The sequence below is a fragment of the Sitophilus oryzae genome, unplaced genomic scaffold (assembly GCF_002938485.1).
Source record: "Sitophilus oryzae breed Bouriz unplaced genomic scaffold, Soryzae_2.0 scaffold_1701_pilon_pilon, whole genome shotgun sequence".
Lineage (NCBI taxonomy): Eukaryota > Metazoa > Arthropoda > Insecta > Coleoptera > Curculionidae > Sitophilus > Sitophilus oryzae.
The window spans coordinates 1,764,506-1,779,611 of record NW_022146393.1 but is presented as its reverse complement, the minus strand read 5'-3'; the positions used below and the strand labels follow the sequence as shown (position 1 = coordinate 1,779,611).

At 31.9% G+C, this 15,106-nt stretch overlaps 2 protein-coding genes across 3 annotated transcripts in view; one reads left to right on the top strand and one right to left on the bottom strand.

Annotated features, from left to right (window-relative positions):
- Positions 1–4,441: 4,441 nt before the first annotated feature.
- On the top strand, positions 4,442–5,620 carry LOC115881207 (origin recognition complex subunit 6). The gene is made up of 4 exons (XM_030898618.1): positions 4,442–4,640; positions 4,707–5,072; positions 5,122–5,285; positions 5,345–5,620. The coding sequence occupies exons 1-4, from the start codon at positions 4,576–4,578 to the stop codon at positions 5,473–5,475; spliced, it is 726 nt and encodes a 241-aa protein (XP_030754478.1). The 5' UTR covers positions 4,442–4,575; the 3' UTR covers positions 5,476–5,620.
- Positions 5,617–15,106, bottom strand: part of LOC115881205 (phosphoenolpyruvate carboxykinase [GTP]-like) — a 28,570-nt gene continuing 19,080 nt past the window's right edge. For both annotated transcript variants that reach the window (XM_030898616.1, XM_030898615.1), the window contains 9 exons: positions 12,975–13,089; positions 9,467–9,612; positions 8,377–8,549; positions 8,181–8,316; positions 7,857–8,121; positions 7,582–7,795; positions 7,308–7,509; positions 5,949–6,147; positions 5,617–5,895 (listed from right to left, as the gene is read on the bottom strand). In XM_030898616.1, coding sequence (XP_030754476.1) covers positions 5,617–5,895; positions 5,949–6,147; positions 7,308–7,509; positions 7,582–7,795; positions 7,857–8,121; positions 8,181–8,316; positions 8,377–8,549; positions 9,467–9,612; positions 12,975–13,089 — 1,729 coding nt within the window. The remainder of the gene's footprint in view (positions 5,896–5,948; positions 6,148–7,307; positions 7,510–7,581; positions 7,796–7,856; positions 8,122–8,180; positions 8,317–8,376; positions 8,550–9,466; positions 9,613–12,974; positions 13,090–15,106) is intronic.

Below are 15,106 nucleotides of genomic sequence, written 5' to 3'. Positions count from 1 at the left end.
GTTTTTTTATCTGAAAAATTAAAAAAAGTTATAGCAGTGAGCCACTTTTTAGAAACACCCGGTATAGACGGTCAAAATTGCTTGGTAATAGGGTCGAAACTAAATATAATGTTATTTTCCCTGCTAATTGAAATGACACACCCTATAGTTTATAAAAAAATAGAGAATTTGTCATTATAATTAGACTTTGTGAAAATGTGTGTGAAAATTTGCGAAAATGTAGGTGTTCTATGTAAGTATCCTAGTCCCGTATAATCGAAAAAAAAACAGAAATTATGATCGATGACATTCCTCATATAATTTTACATATAAAATTTAATCGATTGTCATTTCTAAGGTAATTTGAGGCCATTTCTTAGGATCATATGGGATGTGTGTATTTATCATTAACCTTTCTATTTTCTATTTTTTAATAAAGATTTTTTTAACTTAATTATTTTTTTATTATATATAATATAAGGGCGGCAATTTAAAAATTTGCACCGGGCGGCCCAAAGTCTAGCGACGGCCCTGGTGGCGACTATACATTCCATTGGTGCCACTATATCGTTCCGCCTTGTCCTTTGAACTTCCTTTGAAATTCTTGAAGAGGAGGTTTCGTTGGCCCACAGTAGATAGCAACAACCATCGGTTTTTCTTGTGGGAATTCTTGCACTCTTAGTAATATTGGCCAAAACTCTAGAGGCGAGCTATTGAAAGGAGGCAATCCATCAATATTAAAAATAAGGGATACTGATTTCGTATATCTTTCTTTAGACATTTGTAAAAGGGACAATACATTTTTTTGCACTTCATTATACCAAAACTGGCCATCGCCCATGGCTCTTATGGGACAAGAGCTTGGTGTTCCAATTAAAGTTCTACTATCCCTTGGCAATTCTTCAAGTTCGAGTTCGTTTTTCAGTACCCTCAATAAATCGTTCAGAGCTACATGAGGTATAGAGTATTTTAACGCCCACTCTTTTAGCTCTTGTTTTATATTGTTGTTGGTTTCCAAATTAGTTCTCCTCTGAGATTCAGTTTCAGATAAACTAACACTACACTCATCTTCAGAAGCAGTTTCAAAAATATCACAGTCACTACCTGATTTATGATGTTCATCGGTAGGATTATAGAAAGATGTAGTTTTTGTTTCTGATGTTGATGCTTCGGCTCGCAGTGATTCCTTTTGTTTAATTCTTCGGTAGAAAGTACTAGAATACCTAAATTTCTTTTTATTCACCTTAGGCATTTTACAAAATTTTAATAAAGCTTAAAAGCTAGTAAACAAACACTAAAACAGAGCAGTACACGATGCAGTCTGAGGCATGTACATTTATTAGGGTATATTAAGTTATAGTCACTATAAAGTAGCCGTTTTTGATCCCCGTGACTTTTTAGTGGCAATGGATGAGCGACGGCTACTTTATAGTGACCTAGGAAGGTAGCAGTAACCATTTTGCTACTTTCAATGCTACTATAAATTAGAAGTAACTAGGTGTCGTGGCCGCGACTACCCCGTAACTTAAATTGTTACTATAAAGTAACAAAAACTTAATGGAGGCATTATGGTAGCACTTGTTAGTAACCGCTACTTTGAAAAGTTACTATAAAGTTTTTGGTCTTTTATGGTGTCATATTTGAAGATTCGGGTAGTTCCAGCCACTTCTTTAAATTACATGTTTGCGACTTGCAATCGGGGGTGTTTATTTTCCACTTTTATTGTAGGTAGGCACTAACCGGTCACTCTCGAAATATACTTCAAAGTGACTATCCCTTATAGAGTAACATTTTAAGTGGCAGAGTGGGCCCAGGAACTATACTTTAGGGGCAGTGACATTTTAAAAAGGACTGGGAACTATATTTGCTAGTTGGGAATAGTTTGGGAAGAGACAGACCTACAGAGGAGAAAATAGTACCTTTGGAAGACGCTATAGTTTTTCAATGATTCTCGATGAATAATTCTTTTTATTTGGTACTTATAGGAATATGTTTACCAATAATGCGATCCTCAAGTAAAAACTAAATATAATGTAAAACTTTATAAGAGCAACCCGTATCACATAAGTATGTGATAATATATCACATAAGTATGTGATATACAGGGTGAGTCTTAAATAAGTGCAAATATTTTCAGGGGTGGGGGGTGGTATATTTTGACCCCAGGAACACGTAGGTATAAGAGGTTTTTTTTCGCTAAAAAAATGTTGAAAATCGTGAATTTTCTTTTAAATTTCCCTGTATATTTTTCGAAAACTTTTTAGAACTGCCTGTTCACCGCAAATTTATCCACGGTATAATTTTTTAATCTCTGATATTACCATAGTTACGGCTTTACTCTATGGTTACGGCAATAAAAGAGATGCAAATACAGAAAAAATCCGGTGGCTCTCAAAGTTTTTTCAAAAAAATCAATTTTTTTTAAATTTTCAAACTTAAATAACTCGGTTATTTTGGACTTATCTGAAAAATGGTAAAGAGAAAATATGGTTCTTTTATCGAGATCTATCAGCTCTAAAAATATATTGCTTATTTAAGACTCACCCTGTATAAGCCTTAAATAAGTGCAAATATTTTCAGGGCTGGGAGATCTCAATAAAAGAAACATATTTTCTCTTTACCGTTTTTCAAATAGTCCAAAATAATCGAGTTATTCAAGTTTGAAGATTTAAAAAAAATATTTGTTTTTAAAAAATGTTGAGAGCCACTGGATTTGCATTTTGCATCCCTTTGGTACCGTAAACATGGTAATATCGGAGATTAACAAATTTATATTAATTACCGTGGAAAAATTTGCGGTGAACAGGCAGTTCTAAAACTTTTTTTAAAATATACAGTAAAATGCAAAAGAAAGTGGCACGATTTTCTACATCCTTTTTATTCGAAAAAAATCTCATAGACGTTTTCCTGGGGTCGAAATACCTATATTAGGTACCTCTGAAAATATTTTCCCTTACTTAAGACTCAAACTCTCACACCAGAGCTCACACTGTGTATCTACTTATTACATTTTCTAAACTTGTCGATAGATGGAGTATTATGTAATATATCTGGCTACCAGTGGCGCAATTAGGGGGCTAAGCCGCCTCGGATAACTAGTGTGGGCCGTTTAAAATTGGTTTTAACCTCAAATCAATAATATTATTTTATAGTGATCTAAGCCCTCCTAAAAGTCTTTGTCTAGTTGCGCCACTGCTGGCTACTATCGTGACGTCAAAAATCGTTGTCTCTGGCGTCTATCTGAAAGTCGCGGACATAGAAGACACAGAAGATGGAATTGATATTGCCATTAATATTAATATGCCATAGAATTTTTTTTAACAAATTTGATTTCATGATTGAGAAATGTAGGTACTAATAAGTGTAACACATTTTCTTATCTCTATTTTATTTGGATATTCACACGTAAAAACTCTTATCGGTAAACAGACCTAAGATTACGTATATGACGTAACGCGATACAGCCTATCCGGCCATGCTAAGAGACGAAAAAGGCGGGGCCTGGACCAGATTCTGCAGCATCTGCGCTACTGGTCCGGAACGACAGCAAATGAAACGCAGCCACTTCTCGACCAATCGAGTTTGAGACCCTTAATGATGCTGACATCGAGAGCGAGTGTAGAACCGGTCTTATTCTTCCCACGCAACTTTGTACGCCAGCCGCAACTGATTTAACTGCAGTTTTATCTCATGTTTCACGTAACCAGCACATTTTTACTTTGTATTAATTTTTCATATAATCAATCTTACTTTTTAGACAGTTAAATTAAAATAATTTACTAACATAATTTGAATATATTTAGGATTTAGATGTGTTCGTTCAGGGGCAGATACAGAAATTTATTTTAGGGGGGGGGCAAATAAAAAGTAATGTAGAATATGCTTTTTAATGCGCTATTTTTAACGTAAAAGGCTAATATTTAACCAAATTTATAGATTTTAGGGGGGGCCCGGGCCCCATGCCCCCCCCCCTTGTATCCGCCACTGTGTTCATTTATTGAGATTCTGCTTATTCCCATATTTTTAAATATTCAAAATGAAAAGTTCTATGTTCTATACATTACATATTGATGATTACAATAAAAATCTAACTCATTAGATTAGCTAATATAATAATTGACAAAATTTACAATACAGACTTCCGGATATTAGTGAACTTAAATAATTTAGTAGTTAATAGTGCGTATTAACAAAAAAATTTAATAAAGATTTACAATACACATTATATTCAAATAAGAAATCTCTCAATTTGAAAATTTTAAAATTTGTTTTATGTGGCTCCATCTTTGTTTGAGGGGTATATTAGATGTATAAAAATTGAATATTAGATGTACAGAAACCTGTAATGGTGTATATGCTTAATGACTATTCAAAACTACTTTCTTTCTTCTGCATTTATCCATATATATGATTTACGGATGTCATAGATAAAGAATATATATGACGAATATGATTATATGATATAAACAGAATTTTCTAACCTCGTTCTTTTTGATATGTTTTTGAATTTTTAACTCTATGTTTTTGATGCACACTTTTAGTTTTTAGATTATTTTATGGTTTTTAGTTGTTTTTAGTACACACTTATTTTATAAAATGGATAGAAAAATGTTGAAAAATACTGCTGAAAGACTAAACATTTACGATGAAACAGTAATAAAGTAAAAAACTCTAAACTTAAGTTAGCAAATCGCTTAAAGACGTTTTAATTTCTCTGAACATTTTAGCAAAGCCGAAGAATATCTCCGAATATATCATGGGAAAGGTGGCATTAAAACACTTAATGATCAAGCTAAAACAGTACTATGTTTTGATTTAGCTTCGACTTTTTTGGGTAAAGTTTTTGATAAGGAAGCAGCATTACCCTTGTCCGGATTGAAGAAGTCTCAGTATTTAAATAATTTAAACACCGTTGAAAAGTTGTTAGATCTAAAAAAGGATATAAAAATATCAGATTTATGTGTTCAGTTAGGTTGTACGGCAATTAAAGATGATGCAGAGGAAATTCTGAATAAATATAAACAATTAGATAAGAAGATAAAGGATTTTGAACATCCACAGTATATGGCAGCCGCTGTATATATAGCTTGCAAGTAGGTGTACAATATGTTTGTGGTTATTTAGTTATTTAAATATTTCTAGAGCCAAGAAAGTATCAATAGAGAAAAGTCATATTATTTCAATTAGCCGTTTAAAACCATCTCAATGGAAAGAATTGGTTAGTGAATTTGAACAGTTAGGTTTAACAAAGGCCAATATGAAATCTGTATCAAAGGGACATATTGAAGAAGACATTCAGAATACAGGTAATTCATATTAATTGTTAACAAAGTAGACATAGTTTCTAATATATGAAAAATTTTAGAACAGTATCACACATCAAAGACTGAACAAACAGAAGAATATGAAGAGTATGAAGTATGGAAAAAAAGAATATTAGAAAAAGCCTATGCTGCTTTAGAAAAGGAAAAAGAAGCAACACTTATGCAAGAATAAAAACAAAAACGCAGGTTTGTTTGTACAAAATATATTAATTTCATAAGTCATAAAACATAAAGGTAAAATGATAAATAATCTTAAAATATAATTACTTAGACTTAACAAAGTGAGTAAATAAAGATGTGTATAAAATATTACTTAAACCGAATCTTTCCTTGGAATGATACCAATTGGTGTATCAACACCACAGTCTTCATAGTCCAGTCTTCTTAAAATCCAGTCTAAAACTCTGGAATTCTCTCCAAAACCTGGCCAGAGGAATTTTCCTTCTGTGCCTTTCCTAAACCAGTTTACGTGGAAAATTTTCGGAAGATTTGACGAACGAGTTTCCATAGAAAGCCAATGTTTTAAATAGTGGCCAAAGTTGTATCCAAAAAAGGGTCGCATTGCAAAGGGATCGTGCATTATTACTTTACCCTATAATCACATTTTTTTTATAAAATACTAAAAGAATGGAGCTTATTTAATACCTTGTGTTCTGCTGCAGCAGTTGATTCAGATCTCATAGCAGCACCAATGAATACCCCATGTTGCCAGTCTCGAGCTTCATAAACTAAAGGCACTCCAACTGGCCTTCTTCCTCCAAATAAGATGGCGGAAATTGGGACACCTTCAGGAGCTTCCCATTCTGGGTCAATAATAGGACACTGACTTGCTGGAGTACAGAACCTTAAATTTAATAATTATATTATTAATATACAGGGTGGTCCAAACTGTATTCTTAAAACATTGGAAGCATATTCTGCATATAAAAATAAGAAGAAAGTTCTTATAAATGTATGTCCTAAAATGCTTAGTTTCGGAGTTACAGGGTGTAGAAGTTTTCATTTTTATTTCGATTTTTTCCAAATAATTTCTGAAGTAACGTCAATATTTAGTTGAAAATTGGTGTCTGGGAGTTATTTGACATGAAAATTTTGATTTTTATATCAATATGACTCTTATTTGTAAGGGGCGCCACCTACTTGTGTTTTTACTGTTTTGAAAGGTAATAACTTTTCGTTCGTACCTGTATAAAACTACTGGGTGAAAAAATATACATTTCCGTGATTTTTTACGTAAAAAATGTCTCTTGGTAAAATCGCTACGAGCAACCATTATTATAGAATGGAAATAGTCAATACATGTCATTATTGACATAAAATGAACATGTTGAGTGAATAGTTATTTGACTGAAATGACAATTTGGGAACTTTTTATTTTTCATTCAGTTTAATTTTTTCAGTTTAATGACTATTTAGTCAATTTTGATTCCTAACATCTCGATATTACTTGTAGCGATTTTTACCAAAATACCTTTTTTACGTAAAAAACGTCGTAAATGTATTTTTTTTACTCAGTAGTTTATCCAGGTACGGACGCAAAAGTTATTATTTTTTAAACCAGTTAAAAAATATGTAAGTGGCGCCCTCTCCAACTAGAAGTCATATTAACATCAAAATCAAATTTCTCATGTCAAAAAACTCCCAGACACCAATTTTCATTCAAATACGTTACCTCAGAAATTACTTGGAAAAAAATCGAAATATAAATGAAACTTCTACCCTGTATCTCTAAAACTAAACATTTTAGGACATATCTACATTTATTCAAACTTTTTTTACTTATTTTTATCTGTAGAATATGCTGCCGAATACAGTTCGGACCACCCTGTATATTATTAATATTAATATTAATTAATAAATATTATTTTTTAGAGGAAAATACCACAATCTCTCCAAAACATTATTTAACATCTTGATACACGTTGGGCAAACATATTGTGTATAGTGTTAATCATCTACTGATGATGGTAACATAATTTGCAACAGATACATTCAGATTTGTACCTTGAATTTGGATGAGCAGCCGGAGTAGAACTATCTTTGGTCCATTTTTGACCTTTCCAATCAGTAATTGCCACTCCTGGTTGTATCTCATCTTCCATGCCTTCCCAGAACACACCACCATCACTTGTTGACGCTACGTTAGTGAATATAGTGTTTTTATACACTGTGTTCATTGCTATAGGATTACTTTTTGTTGATGTTCCTATAAGTTATTTAAATTATTTTATTAATACCCTTTTAATACTCAAAAATGCCACAAAACTGATTTTTTTACCTGGTGCAACTCCAAAGAACCCATTCTCAGGATTAATAGCTCTTAGTTGTCCATTTTTATCAAATCGCATCCACGCAATATCGTCACCGACACATTCTACTTTGTATCCAGGCAGGCTTGGAGTCATCATGGCTAAATTTGTTTTTCCACAGGCTGATGGGAAAGCAGCAGCAATATACTTCTTTTCACCTTGGGGGTTTGTGATTCCCAAAATCTTGAAGTATAAATACAAATTAAAAATCAAATTGGCGTATTATATAGGAAGCTATTTTTACCAGCATGTGTTCAGCTAACCATCCCTCCCTTTTGGCAATAGTTGACCCAATCCTCAAAGCAAAACATTTTTTGCCTAGTAGCGAATTTCCTCCATATCCACTGCCGTAAGAGACAATTTCGTTGTTTTGAGGTTTGTGCAGGATAATGGTTCTCTCTGGATCACAAGGCCAGCTGGGATTCTCGATAAATCCACTGGCTGGAGCACCCACAGAGTGAAGACACTTCACAAAATCATCTTTTTGAAGTTTTTGTAAAACTGGAGCACTAAAAAATAATATATTGATAAGAAAATCATAAAGACTTCCAAAAAAACTGTTGTTTACCCCATTCTTGTCATGATCCTCATAGAAGCAACAACATACGGCGAATCAGTCAATTCAATTCCAATCTTTGATAAAGGAGAAGTGATTGGACCCATAGAAAAAGGTACAATGTACATAGTACGACCTCTCATACAACCTGGAATGGTCACAACATTATATCTTATTGTTTTACTTATTAACCCCTGTAAAATTTTACCTATAAATCTTTCCTTAATTGCTTCGTCCATTTGCTTCGGCGACATCCAGTTTCCAAGGGTGCCTTTGATTCCATTTTTTGGAGTTGGAATAGTTTCTGAGCGTTCGTCAGTACAAATGAAGGTTTTTGATTCAACTCGTGCAGTGTCAGCAGGATTGGTACGTGCCAACCAACTGAAAATAGAAAATGTTTTTTCTTGTATATGTTTTTGGAAACGCCTAAGGGTATGGTGGAATATTTAATGCATTCTTAAATAGTTTCAGGAATCAAAATCGACATTCATTGTGATTTGTCTTTTAAAAATACTTGAATAAACCTTTTTGAAGTGAAACTTCTTTACACGCGCTGGGAGTAAAAATTCAAGGCTGTAACACACGAGTTACAGAGATAACACGCGAGTGGTAACGATCGAGAAAGTGGTAAGCCAATGAGGAAGCTGAGATGGGTCTTTGGAGCATCGTAACTAGGGCCCTGTGTGAACTAGAGGGCTGAAACTCGGCATGTCGAGCCCCATCTTTTCATGATATTTTGACGACGTTTCGTGCACTATGCAACTTCATCATCAATGGCGTAAAAATCGTCCGATTTAAATAATATTTGATATATCGATAGATTGGATCAAAGCCAACTTGACGGTGTACGACACGTGTCACTGTGACAGTTAGTTTTGAAGTAAGAAACGTCAAAAGTTGATGTCGTCCGATTGCGACCAAATTTGGTGGGTAGCCTATGTGAGCGACGGTGCACACGGTCCCACCCTGCAAAGTTGGATACGACGTTTCGTTTACATCTTCATCAGGCTGTGACTAAGGATTTGATATTGAAGAAAAATGTGGGTCGATTTCGGCATAATTGGGGACGGACTATGGGATGACACCTTCGACGCTTCGAAAAGAGTGCCTCTAAATGGACGAAATCATCAAGATTTTCATAATTATGGGTCGATTGGAACTAAACTCGGCACGTGGATAGAGGTGCTCGAATGGAGTCCTCAGATGGACAGACGGAAGTAAGAGAAAGTTTCATTTCAAATATGCACACATAGTGCAGACACAATTTTTTTATTGATATTTATTTGTTATAAACGTACCAATTTTGATACTTAGGTAACGGAACAATGGTTCCCTGCTGTTGCATGAGTTGAATGAGCTGGTTATTTTCCTTTTCTGTTCCATCGCAAATATGTATCCTTTCCGGATGGCATAAGTCAATATTTTGTTCCACGAACGATTTTATCTGTAATCAGTAAAAAAATCACCATTATCGTATGTAAATTGCAAAGACGAAAGGAAAACAAAATCAGGTAGGTACATTAGGTATCAAAAATAAGTGCTCACAATAGACGTTAAAATATATAGATCTTCATTCAATTTAGGTATGATGGTGACTATAGTGATAGATATGATGGTTCTTTTTAGTGAATCAAATCAGACGATTTAATTTCTCATATTGTATTGTCTCCTACGATTCGTTCACTTGAAAATTATATACATATTTTACTTAACACACAATAAACAGGTGTTTTTTGTAAATAACTTTCTTATCGGTTGCATTTTATGCCCGTGATGTTTGTTTAGTGCTTTTGTTCCAGTTCAAATATTTTTGACCTACTATAATATATCAATAACATAATTATGAAGACGACGTTAAAGTATAATTTGTTGTATTACTAATATAATATAAAACTAGTACCGAATGTTCGAATAAAAACGCTGTCATTTTATATGTAAAATTATATGGGAAATGTCATTGATCGTCATTTCCAGGCCAACTGGACGCCGTTTTTTTTTCGATCATACGGTATAATAACAGAACATAAAGTATTAATACATACAGGGTCCGGCAATAGTGCGTCGGGCATCTTTAGCTCCTATAATAAAAACCATAGGAATTTTGTTTAAGTACAGACCTAAAGTATGTATTAGGATGTATTTCAAGAAAATCATTTAATCTTTACAGGGTGGCTCAAAAAAGTGTGAGTGGATCGGGATTATTTCTTGATTACATTTTTGGCCTCTTTTCTGATGACTTTACGTAATCCTAAAATAGTATTTATTATAGGATTATGTAAAGCCATAATTATTTTTTGATAGTTAGAGACATTAATAAATAAATGAAAAAAATGTTTTTTTTTCAGTCTTTTGTAAAAAAAAATATTAAAAATAAAAAAAAGTCCTGAAATCAAAATTATACTAGATATTTAGTATTTACTATAGATGGTCTGTACTTTCCTATAAATATCGTAATCTTAAACCATACAGGCTGTTCAAAATTCTATTCCAAACGGCCTAAAATATAAAATAGTTTTTCTCCTTTTTTTTAAATGGAACACTCTGTATATTATTCCTTTGTTAGATGGGGAATTAAAAAACGAGCATTATTTTATATTTAAAGTATTGCAAAATTTTTATCGGTTTTGCGGATATTCGTAATATTATACCGTATGATCGGAAAAATGATCGAAAAAACGGTGTCTAGTTGGCTTGGAAATGAACATCGATGACACACATTTCTCATATAATTTTACATATAAAATAACAGCGATCTTCATTTCATAGCCATTGCTGATGCCTTTTTTCGATCATGCGGTATTAGATATGGGTTTTTCAAGAGTAATTTTTTTTATCAGATTTTTGTCTGATATTTTATCGTTGAAATAACCATATGTAATAAACAAGCGAATATTTGCGAAACCGCTAAAATTTTTAAAAAGACTTTAAATACAAATAAAAGTTAATTTTCTAAATCTTTATCTAACAAAGATTAAAAAAATAATATACACGGTGTTAATAAATATACACGGTGTTTCTTTAAAAAAAACGAAGAAAAATTATTTGACATTTTATAAAGTTGGGCATAAAATTTTGAACACTTTGTATGGTTTAAGATTACGACATTTATAGGAAAACCAAGTATAGACCAGCTATAATAAATACCTAGTATAGTTTTCGTTTCAAGATATTTCTTGTATTTTTAATATTTCTTTTTGAAAAACACTGATAAACTTTTTTTTATTTATTAAAATTTCTGAAACTATCAAAACATATTTAATAATATCTTAAGATTATGTAATGTGATCAGAAAGTCAAAAATGCAATAATATACAGGGTGTACATTTTAAAAAAATCATCTCGGTCCACTCATTTTTTACCCACCATGTAGACATTAAAATATTTTTTCCTAAAATACATCCTAATACAAACTTGGGGGTTTTTACTTATACAAAATTATAAATTACTATAGGAGCGACAGCACTATTGCCGAATGTCCGACGCACAATTGCCGAATCCTGTATGAATTATTAAAATAATAATTGATGAGTGGAAATACCAAAGGGGGTAAGTGCCAAAATTATTTTTTCGAGATAAATAAGAAAAATACAGTAGAACTGAAACTAATACATTTTTAAAATATCTTTTAAAATACATATAATATACATATAAAATAGACGCTTTCGCTTGGCACTGGTAACTTTTGTTAGGACATGCAGCATAGTATTTATTACGTTTCTAATTTAATAACTTAATATTGAAAAATTTGGCACTTAAGCTTGATTTTCATGCATCCGTTGTCCGACGATACGTTGATACGATATTAATTTTATGGGTAGAATTTAAACACTTTGATTGGTTAGAAAATAACGCAGTTTTTAAATTTATTGCATTTTCATGCCTCCGTTTATCGGATATTGGTGTTATTTTATATTTTCGTTTCCATAACGATTTTGCTATTTTACTTATATTTTTATTAAGGTTAGATTAAATTTGTCAAAAAAATGTCAAAACGTCCGTTATCGTATGAACGGGTCCGTTGACGGGCTGAAGTAAAATATTTACGGATAAAAAGTGGCGCGAAAACGCTATGACCAATCAGAGCACTGTCGGACCATCGCATCGTATCAACGTATAACGGATGCATGAAAATCAAGCTTTACTCCCTTTGGTATTTCCACTCTTCAATTACTGATCTTACAATATCTAATCAAGCAACACTAACTAATTCTAATGCTCAGTATTTGGGAATAAAGTATACATACTATTTGTTCAGCAATTAATGATATGGAAATTGTAATTCAAGTAATAATTCAATGATTTTATACCTAATTACGTAAAAATACGCAGTGAGTAATTTTTGGCAGGCGCTACGTTATGGACTCACTGTTAATTTCAACGGACCGGTATTTAAGTGCAAGACGATTTTATTTTTTTTTAATTCTCATGATTCATTTTCACGACTTATTTATATTTTATGGTTTAATTATGTTAGATATAATTTATTATAATATACACGACAGAGTTAAAATAATCTTTGCTAGAGTGATATTTAAAAAAATAAAAACATGAATATTATGTATTTTATTTTCCGTGTGCTATCTATTATTTTTAATATCTATGGTTGTCGCGGATATCTCCTGAACATATTCCAAAATCAACAGTGGTCGGCCTTGATATTTTGATTGTAGTTTTAGTATATCATTTCGGTTTTTGTAGACTTTGTTTCGTCTGATTTTATTGGAGACATTTGACGAAAAAGTTACTTTAATAATTGCTTGATACAAGAAAGATTTGAAGACAAAGAAAGAAAAAATATTCGCTTACCTTGGGAGACAAATCTCTGATATTTCCACTAACCACGCTAATGCCTCTAAGCTGCTGATAAAATCCTACGTTTGGAGTCCAATTTTTTCCATTTTTTGTAATTTCATTGGATAATCTATATAGGAGACAAAAGAAAATATATATTTTTTTATTATTGCATCATGCAATTGTTAGTTTGTATTTTATTTCATTTATCTGTTTCATAAATGTTTTTGCCATATCCGCTAATAAAATTGAGTTATTGCATTATTATATCTGTAAAATATCAATTCATTGCATCATTTCAATACATTTTAATTTTATTATACTTTTAGCGTTGTCACAGGAAAATATGAATAAAAATATTTATATGTTTGATTTAAAGTGTGTCAATCAATTCAAATAAATATATATTTTTTTATTAATAATTAAAATAATTGGTATTTACAAGAAAGCTTTTAATTAGGACATTTTTGTTTCTAGCGGAATGTTATCAAACTGTTTATTGTTGGTAAATACATATTTACAAATTTTTAATATATTTATTATGGATTATTTGATATGGCATTTCACTTCGTTTTAAGTCTTAAATTAATTATACGCTCGCTGGCATGAAAAACGGGCACCTTAAAATTTTGATGTTCTTTAAAGTTTAATATACAGGGTGGTCCGAACTGTATTCCGGAAACCTAGGCAGCATATTCTGCAGATAAAAGTAAGTAAAAAAGTTCGTATCAATGTATGTCCTAAAATGCTTAGTTTCGGAGATACAGGGTGGAGAAGTTTCATTTTTATTTCGATTTTTTTCAAATAATTTCTGCAGTAACGCCAATATTTGGATGACAATTGGTCTCTGGGAGTTTCTTGATATGAGAAATTTGATTTTGATGTCAATATGACTCCTACTAGTAGAGGGCGCCACCTACATATTTTTTAACTGGTTTGAAGAGCAACAACTTTTCGTCCGTACCTGTGTAAAATTACTGAGTAAAAAAATATACATTTACGACGTTTTTTACGTAAAAAATGTCTCTTAGTAAAAATCGCTACGAGTATTGGTTTTCGAGATATCTGGAATCGAAATTATCAATACCTGTCATCATTGACATAAATTAAACATGTTGACTAAATAGTTATTAGACTGACATCGTAAATTTGTGCCAAAAGTTCAACAGAAACCGTTTTATCATCATTTTTTTGCAGAAAAATTTGATTAATTTAAAAAAATAAAAATTTCCTAAATTTATTATTTCAGTGAAATAACTATCGACTCAACGTATTTTTCGTCAATAATGACATGTATTAACTATTTCTGTTCTAAATATCTTGAGAACGGTTGCTCGTAGCGATTTTTACGAAGAGATATTTTTTACGTAAAAAGTCACAGAGATGTATATTTTTTCCTTCGGTAGTTTTATACAGGCACGGACAAAAAGTTATTACGCTTTAAAACAGTTAAAACACATGTCAAATTTTTCATATCAAAAAACTTCTAGACACCAACTTTCATCCAAATATTGGCGTTGCTTCAGAAATTATTTAGAAAAAATCGAAATAAAAATGAAACTGCTACATCCTGTATCTCCGAAACTAAGCATTTTAGGACATACATTTATACGAACTTTTTTACTTATTTTTATCTGCAGAATATGCTGCCGAAGTTTCCGGAATACAATTCGGACCACCCTGTATTTTGTTCTAGTGGGCCGATTTTGATGATTTTTTAAGCAATTTGTAGCTAAATTATTTGACTTTTAGTATTTCGTTCTACAATAAAAATAAAAGTTCCCATCTGTTAATTATACGATGGAAAAAATATTGATATTTTGGTGAAAATTTAAAATAGCCTGTGGAATATGTTAAAAAAGCAAGGAATTCAAAAATTATTTTATCATCAGGGCTGTGTGGTGGTTAATCTGGTTAATTTTGATCTTTACCATCTTGAATTAAAGCAACCTATAGAGGATATAATACAACTTCTGGACTAAAACATGACTAAAAACCCTCTCTACTAGAGTTATTATGCAACAGTAAATCATATTATTTTCCAATGACAGTGACATTCCATAAATCATAAACACTATTTCACAGGTCTGTTGACTATGAGAAAAAGCAAAGGCATTGTTTTAATGAAAAAAAAAATACGAAAATAT

Coding starts and splice junctions, on each gene's coding strand:
- LOC115881207 (XM_030898618.1), top strand. CDS start 4,576: ATGGATAGAAAAATGTTGAAAAATACTGCTGAAAGACTAAACATTTAC. Junction 4,641..4,706: donor TACGATGAAACAGTAATAAA/GTAAAAAACTCT, acceptor TGAACATTTTAG/CAAAGCCGAAGAATATCTCC. Junction 5,286..5,344: donor AGAAGACATTCAGAATACAG/GTAATTCATATT, acceptor GAAAAATTTTAG/AACAGTATCACACATCAAAG.